The sequence below is a fragment of the Python bivittatus genome, unplaced genomic scaffold (genome assembly GCF_059951505.1).
Source record: "Python bivittatus isolate LINGU-HERP-01145 unplaced genomic scaffold, Pbiv_v1 ctg000670_np1212, whole genome shotgun sequence".
Lineage (NCBI taxonomy): Eukaryota > Metazoa > Chordata > Lepidosauria > Squamata > Pythonidae > Python > Python bivittatus.
Genome location: NW_028277094.1, coordinates 10,988,138 through 11,000,589, shown reverse-complemented (window position 1 = coordinate 11,000,589; position 12,452 = coordinate 10,988,138). Strand labels below are relative to the sequence as shown.

General features: G+C 51.1%; 1 protein-coding gene across 3 annotated transcripts in view; it reads right to left on the bottom strand.

Annotated features, from left to right (window-relative positions):
• Nucleotides 1-9,728, bottom strand: part of ARHGEF6 (Rac/Cdc42 guanine nucleotide exchange factor 6) — a 37,186-nt gene extending 27,458 nt beyond the window's left edge. For 2 of the 3 annotated variants that reach the window (XR_015798063.1, XM_007428850.4), the window contains exons 1-2: nucleotides 9,549-9,728; nucleotides 6,042-6,125 (exon numbers count right to left, since the gene is read on the bottom strand). Coding sequence is in view for 1 of the 3 variants with exons in the window: in XM_007428850.4 (XP_007428912.1) it covers nucleotides 6,042-6,125; nucleotides 9,549-9,713 (249 nt within the window). In the remaining 2 variants the exon portion in view is untranslated. Of the gene's footprint in view, nucleotides 1-2,446; nucleotides 2,804-6,041; nucleotides 6,126-9,548 lie in introns of those variants that run through there. The other variant, XM_088151485.1, reaches the window with a different exon arrangement.
• Nucleotides 9,729-12,452: the final 2,724 nt, after the last annotated feature.

Below are 12,452 nucleotides of genomic sequence, written 5' to 3'. Positions count from 1 at the left end.
ATCAAGTCCAGCACCAAAGCCCAATGCTTTTAACACTGCACCATTCTGGGTTTCATTTGGGGTGGGTAGACATTTATTTTCATTTCCTGCAGGTTCTCTTCGGTTAGCAACTTGGCTGGCTTTGGTGCATTTTGCTCGTTCTTCCTTAAAATAGAGGTATGCGGAGTTCGTTGCATTCTCCACAATCTTCAAGCAAGAGCCCAGCCCTGCTTTACTAAAGTGAGTTAAATTTTAAAATCAGTGCAGGGAAGCGGGGGGACAGCTCCCTTTTCCTTCTACGTCAGCTCCTCTGCAGCTGTACCCCTGAACGCTGGGCTCTGTGGCTTTCTTTCCATACTGGCCAACCGGCGGCTATTCTGTGGCCTGCGGACTATAATTTAGATTTCTAAAGAGGGAACGGGAGTTGGTTTATTTGAAAAACCGCTTGCAAGGCCAGCTATAAAACTGGCAGTGAATTGTACCACCCTGAGATCCTGGATTGTGACTCACGCCTTCCCCTACAGTTTGACGACTACAGACCCCGGAGGCCTTATTTGAGAGCCCACGGTATCGGGGTGCAAGGCCCACGTGGTCTGGGTTATGGCAAGGGCAGCGCAGGCTGTGGGGGGGACCTATAGGTTGGAATCCCTTTTATTCTTGTAAGCAAGTATAGTCCATTCTCCAGGATGATTATCCGTGCAAGGCAGCACATGATAAAACATGCACTCCGTTACAGATGCAACCAGAAACAAAATCAAATCTTCTGCTGGTGAAACAGGCCAGGAGAAAATGTGCAGAAGCAGCGGCAATTAGTACGAAAAGGCCTCGTGAAAAAAGTCTTGAGCCCTTTTGAAAAAAGGGGAGAGAAAGGACACCATCTGTGGCAGCCGGCGTAGCATGCATCATTTCAGAAGAGGCATTCCATCATGTGCACAACTGGGAAAATGCCTCTCCTCTCCTCTCCTCTCCTCTCCTCTCCTCTCCTCTCCTCTCCTCTCCTCTCCTCTCCTCTCCTCGTGAAACATATTATTTGTATCCTACATTTATGTAAGAATCATCTCCCCTACAAGGGATTAATCACACCCAAACTCTAGGTTAAAAATAGCAGTGCGTCCATGTCCAATACAGATCCAGTCTCATTCAAAAGTACCCAGAATGCCTCTTCTAAGTTTAGTAAGAAACATCTTTGCAATCGATCTAAAGAAGTTTCGCTGATTTACCTAACTGTATAGGCAGATCAATTCCCTTAAAACCAATTTATCCGTTCAATAGAATGCTTTAAAACAGCAAGCGAAAAGAGACGTGTCTGGCCAAACTTTTATCCTACACTGCCATATGAAAGCTTTGTATTTGCTTCCAGATGTGAAAAAGGAAGATTAAGTGATGAAAACATGGCCATGGCTCCTTCGGATGGAAAGCAGCAGAGGTAGAAAAGAGATGTCTTGGGGGGGGGGGGATGGCAGATTGGGACCTGAGTGGGCAACAGAAGGAAGCACCCCATGGAAGGAGCCGTTATGTATCCCGCAGCCCCACTTGGAAGAAAGAGATGGGGAGAGCCCAGCCTTCTGTTGCCCTCCAGAACTTGCAGACGGATCGAGCGCGAGCAGGCAGAACTGGTGCCACGGCGTGTCTTCCCTGTGGAATGCGTGGGTCCCATTCCCACTTTTAGACAAGCTCTTCCTGGCCTTCTCTGTGGCCTAGAGGCCCCCAGATATTCCCCTCCTAGCCACCCCCACCATGGACACGGCGCACCCATTCCAGCTTTTTCACCCTTCAAGGGGGCTACTTCCAACCTTCGATGGTCAGTCACCTCCCCTCCCCGTGCAGAGACCCAGCCCTCGCCCGCAGCAGCTTTCCTCCGTTCTTCCCCTTGTTTCTGCCATCCGCGTTCTCCAGAAAAGGGATTCGGTTGAGGAGGAGGAGGAGGAGGAAGAATTAAACTCCGTGTCTTCGGACTGGGGCGGCGGTTCCAAACTCTCTCTCCGGCCGCCAAGAGCGGCACAGAATCAGTCAGGGCCAGGAACCGCCCCAGCTGGAAGGCCACTGGAGCGGAGGAGAGCAAAGATGGAGCAAGGTTGGAAGGGGAGGATGGGCCCGGACCCCAGCCCGTTCTGCAGGCGAGGCAGGGCTGTGCCGTGTGGTCCGGAAGCGCCCGCGGCTCTGCCCAGCCCGGGCGGGCAGCACGAGGCCGGCAGCAGAGGCGGAGGGCCGCGGCTGCCCGTATATACTCCTCGCCCTCGGCCGGCGGCTGGGGCTGCCGGGGGTCAGCCCGCCGCATCTGGGAGCCTCGCACGACCCAGGCGCGCAGGCCCTTCTGCGGCTGGGCAGAGGCGAGCAGGGAAGGGCTCCTCCGCCACCGACTCGCCCGGACAGGGGACCCGCGGGCGCCGCGCGGGGCGCCGCGAAGCCCCGGAGCCGCCGGGCCAAGCGCCCAGAAGACAACTTGGGGAAGGAGGAAGCGGCTTACCTGCGCGGGGAGCTCCGGAAGCGCTGCAGGCCCGCGGAGCCGGCCGGGGCGCCAAGCAGGGCCGGGATGCGGGCAGGGCGCGCGGCGAGGGCGCGCGGGCAGCCCCCGCGGGGATCGCGGGGAGGAGCGGGCCCCACCCGGGTCGCAGGCGCGGGGGGTCCGCGGAGCCTCGGGGCGCGCGGGGATGCGGAGGGACCGCGCGGCCGCAGGAGGAGCGCCGCCTCTCCTCGCCTCGCCCGCCCGCTCGCCTGCCCGGCGTCTCCACCGCTGCGCTGCGCTCCGCCCGGCCGCTGCCTTCGACCGCGGAGCCCCTGCTGGGGAGGGGACGGCTCTGACCCGGAGCTGGATCGCGGGCGGGCGGCGCGAAGGAGGGGAAGTGACAGGCGGCGGCGGCGGCGGGAGGCAGGCGGGCGGGGGCGATGCTCCGGAGCGCCCCCTCCGCGCCGCCGCTCGGGCCGGGCAGAGGGGTCCGCGGGGCTCCCGCTCAGCTCCCGTCGCCTCCCCAGCCCGGTCGGAGGGTTTCTCCGAGGCGTTGATGGAAACCCGCGTCCCACCCTCCAGATGCCCAAGCGGCTGCCTGCCAGCCTGGCCGGGTCGGGCACCTGGTTGCGAACTCTTTCACAACAACCTCGCAAAGTAGGACAGGCAGACGCTGGGCGCCACGTCTGAAAACCATCCTTCCAACGGCTCTTTGCTCCGGATCTGCAAAAACGGATAGCAGGAGATTTGGGGAGAGGGGAGCGGGGCGGGGGGCTGGTCAGGCCTGCCGGCCGTTTGGTAATCAGCACTAGGCTTTGCACGTACAAGTTTCGGCCCGAAGAGGCGGCAGTTTCGGATTGCAGAGGGCAGAGAAGACGGGAGGAGGGAACGGCGACGGCGCTTTAAAATCCCACTTACGCTCCCTGGCACTAGCGAGCCTCTCTTTGGGGCATCCGTCACCCTTGCGGGCAAAGTCTAGCCCCAGCGCGTCTGCGTTTCGAGAGGAGAAGGGCTCGAATGCAGCACGGTACAAAACTTGTCTGTGCGCGTGGGGAGGGGGCGACATCCAAACCTGCTTTAAACCCCCCAAGAGAAAGCGAGGACCCCGTCCCCAGACGTGGCCCGCCCGCAGCCTTGTGGCACAGATTGCCTTCGGGTCGCTGGTTTTACCCGACTTTATGGCAGATCGTCCCTGCGCATCTCTGCCGGCTCCTTTGGGCAAAAGAGAGGTGTGGGAATGGGCAAAGACGTGAGAAAACGGGTCTTTGTGCATTCATTCATTTCTTTGAATGAACCCATTTAAGAACCGTGAAAATACAGGAGGCCGAAACGGTGGGTTGGGTCAATAAGCCCTTGTCCAGATTTTAATGCTTGGGCATAAATTTACCCCACCCAAAAGCTGTCTGGCTTCGACTTTTGGAGAGGACAGGGCTGGACCCACAAAAGTGGGCCAAAAAGGAGACTTTAGGGCAGTGTTTCTCAACCTTGGCAGCTTTAAGATGGGTGGACTTCAACTCCCAGAATTCCCCAGCCAGCTTTGCTGGCTGGGGAATTCTGGGAGTTGAAGTCCACCCATCTTAAAGCCGCCAAGGTTGAGAAACACTGCTTTAGGACTTCCCAATGGAATTCCATAGTTCTCCCTTCCTTTAGAACAATCTGAGTCCCTGCCAAGCCTCACAGTCTAATTTTGGAAAACCAGAAGTCATGCCCCAAAGAAAGGCGTGTCTTGAAGTGCGTGCTGAGAACCTTTCCTTTAACAGCAGGGCAACCACCTGGGATCCCACCCCAGATCCTGGAGCGGGGGGGGGCAGGGGTTGAGGTTCCCCATTTATTTAAAACCCCCAGCTTGTGTGTTGCCCGGTCTGGCAGCCAACCAGAGCTCGGTTATGCCCTAGACAGCCCACCTCTTCCACACCGTGGGCCCGGGGACCGGCTTGGCAGCCTTATTCCCAGGACGGCAATGGAGAGCGCGGGTGGGTGGAAAAGACTTGGTGCCACTTGGAACTGGTATTTTAGCATCCCTGTTATCTCGCCCAAGCACTCACTCACGACAACCCGATCGAATCCAGACATCTGTTTCAGTTTTGCTCAAGTCCCTCCCCACCCGGGTGCAGAAACTGAATCATACTCAGAAACAATCTGCCACGGGAACAATGGCACTGGGCTGCAAAATAACATGTCTCCTCCTCCCCCCTTAAACAAATCAACCATCTCTCCCCCATCCCACATATGGCACCTGGTGGGAGTTGCCAGCATGAAGCTGCAACAACTGACTATTATGGTGTTCTTCTCTTCCACTTCCCCCCCCCCATTAACACTTCATCTCCCCACCTTGTGTCTGCAAACCCAGGAAGGTGGCCGGGGGGGTGGGGGGAAGCAAAACCAGCCTTTCTAAAGATAAGATGCAGCGAAGAAGACAGGACTGTGAGAAGGTGCCCCACCCTTGGGAAGCATAAAACCTGTCGTTCTGGTTCTCAGATTCGCTGGACTCCAGAGAAGTGCCGAATGGGCGCAGGTTCAGGGAGGCTCATCTGCGGTTGTCTGAACTCAGGGCTGGTCTTGCTACAAGAGAGTAGCAGGGCTAAAGATTTGGGGCTGGAGTTTGTCCAATTTCAGAGAAAGCCCCTCTTTTATCCTCCTCAGCGCCAGCCCTCTCCCAGCCACCACCACCCCGCCCTCGTTGGAATCCCTGATGTAGTGACATCACCCCCTGCCGTGAGTCCTGCCCCGGTGGCCCTGCTAAGCCAGCCTCGTACCTTATTTCAGAGGTTGCTCCAGGATAACGCCCCACATCAGCCTGGTTGGCTGGGAATGTTGGGAGTTGCCCCACAGCAACATCTGCAGGTTTCTCAAGCTCGCTTCGTGGAGTCCGTGCAGAACTTGAGGTGTCCGTGTATGGAAGGAGAACTCTTTTCAAAGAAAGCCATACGTTTTTACGATAGCATTGCTGACAATGTGGTTGTGCATTTAGGGAAAGAGGGCAATACCGATTCCTTGCCCCCTTTGATTTTTCTCTTAGGATACAAGTTCCCCGTCAACACACGAGAAACAATCAGACCAGTTTCAGGTTTGGCAAGAGGTGCTCTCTTGAGCCTGTCTCGTTCAGGAGCTGAAAACCACTCGGTTATCCCAGTTAAAACACACCACAGTAGTTAAGCATCTCCAGTGAAAGGTTGCAGAGTGAGGCTGAAAAAGACCTTTTAGTGGGGGCATTGCCAGCCTGAGCTGATTGCTCTGATTATCCATCCATCCATCCATCCATCCATCCATCCATCCATCCATCCATCCATCCATCCATCTTCTTTGCAGAATGTCTTGGATTCAGTTGCTGATATTCCCAATGAAAGAACTGCAGAGAACAAGGCTGGGGATACATCCCTGTTACCCCAAAGTTGGCTTAAATTATTTTGCTTTTGCTGAGGACAAAGGGTCCCTGCCCTCTGCAGCAGCTGTGCACATGAGCACTAAATCTTTCTTTGACACAAGGCATACAACAGCGTCCTTGGTGGGTACCAGTGGTTCCGCTGACCCAGTTCCAGCAGTTCTTCCTCACCTCCTCCAGCCCCTCACTCCATCCAACAACAGGACCATGGCACTGTTACCTGTTGACACTTACCTCCACTTTCAGCGCTGCACATCCATTTAAAAACTGTTGGATATTGCCAATGCAGTCAGCTTCTGTCTTGGGCTCCAGGCAATACTAAAAAAGAACCACAACCTGACAATCAATGGATTTTGAAGCTTGCGACAACTCCTATCAGCTAGCCTGCTTTTGTTCTCAGCAAACATTAGCCTGGGCGTTTGTACTAATGAATGAGACAGCTTGGTGCTCGCTGGATTTTCACAAGAAGGTGGGCTGTGGGTGGGCGGGGGGGAAGGCAAGTTGTCAGCTCAGGAAGAACCATGGAACAAATGAACCCAAAGCCACCCAGCTCAGACCTTGGCCCTGAACGTTTGAGAAGACCTCACCCATGGGATTCCCTCTGCCAGGAAGAAAAAGATCTTTGCAGATGAGCAAGAAGGGGGGAATCCCACTGCTGAGCAATTTGGGGGAATTTTGAAGGTGTCTTTATGGGAGATACACCAAGTGGGCTGGAGGTGTTTAGACACTGATGGGGAAGGTCTTCTGCAGAGGGCTACCTTGGAAGGCCACTGAGAATGTGCAGGGCCTTCAAGATGAAACAGAAGGATTCTAGCAAGGGGAGGAACGCTCACCGTTTCTCAAATGGCTTCTGACCCTGTGACCCTGTGACGGGATACTCCACAAGGGAGACTTTGGCCTGCTCCACCAGGCTGTTGGTTAGCCTAATTTCAGGTGATAATGGCAACCTTTAAAGCCAGGTAATGTCGCTTGCATTTCAAAGACTTGCTCTCATGCAAATCTGAGGCTTAAAACAGTTACCGTTGCATTTTGGATATTGTTGGCAACCTTCTAATTATAATTCTTGTCTTTCTGGTTTTGTTGCTCTAGTGGATTTTTTTTTTCTTTTCTTTTTTTGAGAACAGGGAAGTTCTTTGAAGAGTCGGGAAGAAACGTGCATAACAACAACTAAAAAAAGGAATTAATCATCTGAAACTGTCTTCTGGGGCCCATGAGAACCCAGGAACCTGGAAAACATCTTGCTTTCTTTATTTGCGATGATACTCTTTCTGAAATGCAATTCTGAAGAAAGCACACCGGGGAAAACTGTTTCATTTATGCGGGTGTGATATTTAATTCTTTCGGCCCCTGCATTTTGTTGCTGCTCTTACGATTTCCTGCTTTGCTGATTTAGCACTGATTATGGGCTTGTCTCGGGTTTTAACGGTCACAGTTGAGAAGATTGTTTTTCAAGACAGCCATCGGGTTAAGATGGTTTCAGAAATAAATAAATTGCTGTAGATTAAGTCGGCACATTTGTCTATCCTGCGTACTGACCTGTCCAAACTGCAGATACATTGGACTTCAATTCTCACAGCCCTCTCTTATCTTTATGCTGGCTGGAGATCATGGGAGTTGGGGTAGCTGTCAATCATCCAGGTAGATGATTGTTCTCATATTTAGTTACATATTTAGTTGTGTGTTTGAATACAGCTTGTCGAATAAAATCCCCTTTGCTAGAGTCACGCCTAAAACAAAGTCCTACTGTATAAGCCACAGGGGACTTCCCGGACTGCTAACCCAGAAGCTCTGACTTCTAGATCTCGATTCACATCTAAGTGGGAGTCAAATACAGCTTAAGGCCATGCATGAAGAAAATGTATTGATTTCCAGCAGGTCTGAATCAGCATTTTGCACCCAAAGCGTCCACCCTACGGCTGAGCTTCTCCTAAAAATCAAACGAGATTTCAGTCTCTGTGGTTCCGATTAAGTAGGCACAAGGGGAGATGGCTTGGGCAAAGTCAGGCAGTTGCTGGTGCTTAGCGCTGCAGGAGCCCTCAGGCGCTCCAGAGAGGGTTTTTCCTAGAGATGCTGAACCAGGGCTCTTGGACTTCCAAATCATGGTTTCTGATTTTCAACATATATATAGATAACAACTTTGGAAGCACAGAGATGTAGAGAGAGGGAAAAGTGACTGTCCTTCTGTGCACGTAATATCATACTGTAATTAAAACACAATCACTGTGTGTTGTGGGGTCCAGAACGCTTTTGCTTTGGGGGGGAAAAATAAAAAAAACGTAACAGCCTTGAGATTCAGGTCAGCAAGAGCCCTGAGGGCTGCAAAGAGAGGCCCAAAATGTTTGCACTCAGCAGCTGTCTCAGTGAGGTTCCTCAAATTCCAGGCCAGGGGGTGCAGGGCCCCCCATCTTGCAGGGCCTGCCGTGGGCCTTGCTCTTCCTGTTGCCCATAAGAAGCAACATCAGCAGATCTTCCGCAGCTCGTGAAGCAGAAGCTGAGGTCAAGAGTCACGTGGGCAGGATGTGGCCAAAACACAGCAGTAGATTTGGATCTCCAGGCCGTCAAATTTTGGAATAATCTGTTGTGTTTTTAACCCAGACCAATGCATTACTGCTTCCTTTTTCCTCAAGAGCAGCTCATTCAGAGGGGGGAACAAAAACCTAGATGCCTGAATGGTTCTTCTCACTCCAGACCTCTAGATCAGTGTTCCTCAACCTTGGCCACTTGAAGACGTGTAGACTTCAACTCTCAGAATTCCCCAGCCAGCCAGCTGGCTGGCTGGGGAATTCTGAGAGTTGAAGTCTACACGTCTTCAAGTGGCCAAGGTTGAGGAACACTGATCTAGACCCTTTTGTAGAACAATTCAGAGAGGTAGGCTGCCCACGCAGGTGTTATGTGGAGCACAGTCCAAGCAGTTTTGCCATGAAAAGCTTCCTTTTTTCAGAGAAAGAAAGGAACTTCAAAGGCAATAGAATATAACATAGTTTTATTTCTTCCTCTTTCTTATTCGGTGTTTTCCTTCGGTCTCTTGCACTTTCCAAAGGCTTATCTCAGCCTAAGAGTTCATAGATCCTCGGTTCTGTTTGTCTAGATACAGGCATATCCTGAGAGGGGTTCTCACTTTCTACTCATGGATTTCAAAATCAACATTCATTTCTTCTACCTTGGTCATCCCCCCTTTGAAATCAATCGTCTGGAAACAGGAGTGGAAGGGGGTAAATACTGGAATGGCTTTTGGGGTCCTAGTTGAACTGGCGAGTTCTGCTGCCTTGAATCAAGAGGTGTCATTGAGCCAACCATTTCAAAAAATGAATGTTATTTTAGATTGGCCCCAGGCAGTTTTCTGTCCATTTCCCATCCTAAAAGGACTTTTGTATCTTTGTTATAAAGCTGAAGCCTCATTGCTTTTGGTCTTTATTCTGCAAACCTGGCATCTTCTTCCATTCTGGATTAGAAAGATCTCTACTGGATTGTAGATCAATCAGATATTTTTGTTTCTTTGCTCCATTCAAGGTCTGGGGCTTCTTAGGTTCCCCAGTGGTGTGGGATCCCGTCCTCCACCCCCGTTAAACACCACCATGGGTTTTTTTCCACTTGCAATTAAACTTCACCCCCAGTACTCAAGAGTCTCAAACCATAGATTCTATGACTTGCAACAAAAATACCAAAAACCAGTCCATCTGGTCTCCAAAAGTCCATCTCTACCCCCTCTATAAACAAGCAGACAAATCCTCATAGGCGTACCTTTTCGATAGATCCGGGCAGAAGCCGCAGAAGCAGTTTGCACAGGGCAACTCCATCTTTCAGGGATGTCTTGAGGAATTGCACGGGGTCGCCAATTATCATTTTGGGGGAATTTACGGCCCCCAGAGAAATCAACCAAGTCACTATTTGCTCTTCTGGATTCATGACTGAAGATTCTTTTGACCTTACGCTTCTTTTGTGCAACGATGAAGCCAAACCCACATCCGTGGCTGCATCTTCCGGCTTCTTCTGAGGTGGGTGAACGAGCAGTTAGAGGTTCCCCTATTACCCTGCACCTATAAGAGGATAAATCAGTCGAATACTTAAAAAAAACAACAAACCGTGAAAGCACCATCTTGAATCGGCTAGGACTGGAGGAACAAGTTCGTCGCGTTTACATGGATTGTCTTATGCAATTACTTCTGCAGAAGTACAAAGCAGAAGAACATTTTTTCCCCCTGAGCACAATGTTTCCTAACTGTGGCAACTTTAAGATGGGTGGACTTCAACTCCCAGAACTCCCCAGCCAGCATGCTTTAAGATGGGTGGACTTCAACTCCCAGAATTCCCTAGCCAGCATGCTGGCTGGGGAATTCTGGGAGTTGAAGTCCACCTATCTTAAAGCTTCCAAGGTTGAGGAAAACTACCTGATAAGTTTGCAGTAAACAGAAATATCTTGTATCTCTAGTTCTGTGATGACTGAGCTGATAGGGACAAAGTGCGGAAAAGCTGGTAGGTAAATATCTCCCTGCAAGGAAGATTAAGAAATAACCAGGGAAAAAAATGTTGTAGCTTCGTTTAAACCTTGGTAGGTTAGTTTTCTATTTGCAGGGATATTTTTAAATGTATGAAAGAATTTTTAAAAAGTGACCCACTGCCAAAAACAGGGCGGGGGGTGGGGGGAACGATCTCCCACCTTAGTCGCCTCCACTCATTTCAACTCCAGGCTGTAGTCTGTGACAATACACACTGACTAGGACTGACTAGGATTCAATCAAGAACCTGTAAGGCATCAGCCCCCATAAGGCCCAAGTCAATCAGATTAAGGGTCAAGTCCTAAGTAGGTTAAATGTTTTAAAATGCTGACATCTTTAAGCGTGAGGTACGCATGCCCTCTTGGCATTACGGAAAGCTCTCCCCACATTGGCCGTTAAAAGGCACCATTTTGTACATAAAACAAGCACAAGCCTTTGATGAAAACGAAGACCTTGCTGATACAGCCTGAAGTTCACACGCCGTCTTAATCCAGAAAGCGGCCTGTGCCTTCTGAATGCTCCGACACTGGGGCTTCTAAGGCAAAGAGGTGAAAAAGAGGGGGCTCGCTCTGGTTTCTGGGGTCAAGCTCCCCACTTTTTTTCTGGAGGGGTGAGGTTTGCAGCAGGTGGGGCAACGATGAACACGCAGGACTTTTGAGCTGGAGGTTGCCTTTTGCAAGAAAGGGAAGCCTATTTTAGGCTTTTAGTATCCCCCCCCCAAAACTGTAGGGAACTGCTGCCTTTAAAGCCACACATGAGAGGCAGGAGTTGCACCAAAGCCTGAAGCTTCAGGTTGTCTGTTTTGGGTTTGTGGTTTTGCACCAGGATGCCCCCCTTCTCTCAGCTCAAGGGCTGTGCCAGACGCTGCAGAGCATGTCAAGAGCTACGGTTCAAAACAGGGTGGGGTTTTAAAGGGCAAAATAGGAGTACTGCATACATTTCACTTTCCAAAACCTTTTGGGTTGTTTCTTTTGCATACCAGTTTCCCCCATATCCAAGGGACACGCAATACTGTTAACTTGAGGGATGGAATAACACGTTTTAACGTAGAGGCCTGGTGGTCAGGATGATCTTCTGCCTCTTAGCGGGCAAACCAGAGAGCTCAGTCCAGAGACGTGTTCCCCGTCACAGGAGATATCTGCATTTCCCCAGGATTGCCTCCACCTTCTGGGCATGCCGGCTGACCAAGACATCTCCCTTTCATCATGTATTTTACATAGTGCCACACGAGCAGCCGCCAGAGATCTGCAAGGGCTTGAGTTGCACGGGCCCTTTTGCACGGCCAAACGTCTCCCTCTACTGACAATTGTTTGGTACACCCAACATGGGGAAATCTCTTGCACTCCTCAAAAACTAAGCCATCTTCTCACTTCTGCTGCAAATTGTTCCCTTTTAAAATGGAATTTTTCCTAAAACATTCCCCTTCCTTGTAAGCAGCTTTCCCTAGGTCTGGATTCCTCCATTTTCTTACTCCTGATGGTGTCACCATTTACAGCTCTATTCTTCTGCACTGGCGATCGAGTACAAAACTCGCCAATACAGGACTCAGGTGGAGACTTGCCCCTAAATGCAGGGTTGTGAGCCCGGAGCACTGGGGCCAACACTGCCTCAAGGTGACAAAACAGGACTCGGTATACGGGGCAGAATCACACTGATGGCTCTTTAAGGTCTCCAAGAACATGTGCCTGGACCCCCTTCCACCAGCGCCTCCCATCTTTTCTGCACTTCAATTACTTCACAATCGGGCAGACCCAAGACAGAGTTCGTCTCGACTGCTTTCTACTCCACCTGTTTATTAACTGACTGCAGCACCCAGCTACTTCTAGCAACAAAGACCCTGGAAAGCACACGATCGGGTCAGAATATTCCTGCGTATCTGGCAAGCTTTTACCAGAACGTTCAGAAGCAAAGGCCTCAGTTATAAAACTTACAAAGCATCCTTTTTGGCAAGATATTCCAACTCCGTAATGTGTTCAAAGCAAACTACACTAAAAGCCTGCCAGAAGCTGGCACCCAGTCAGTAATATCGTACCCAACACAATATCTGAGAATCAAGCGTCAGAAATGTACCATTTGGCCGCTCCCGCACCACACTCCATCCTGAAAGTAGGAACTGCATTACAGACAGTTTTTTGGAATAACAAACAGC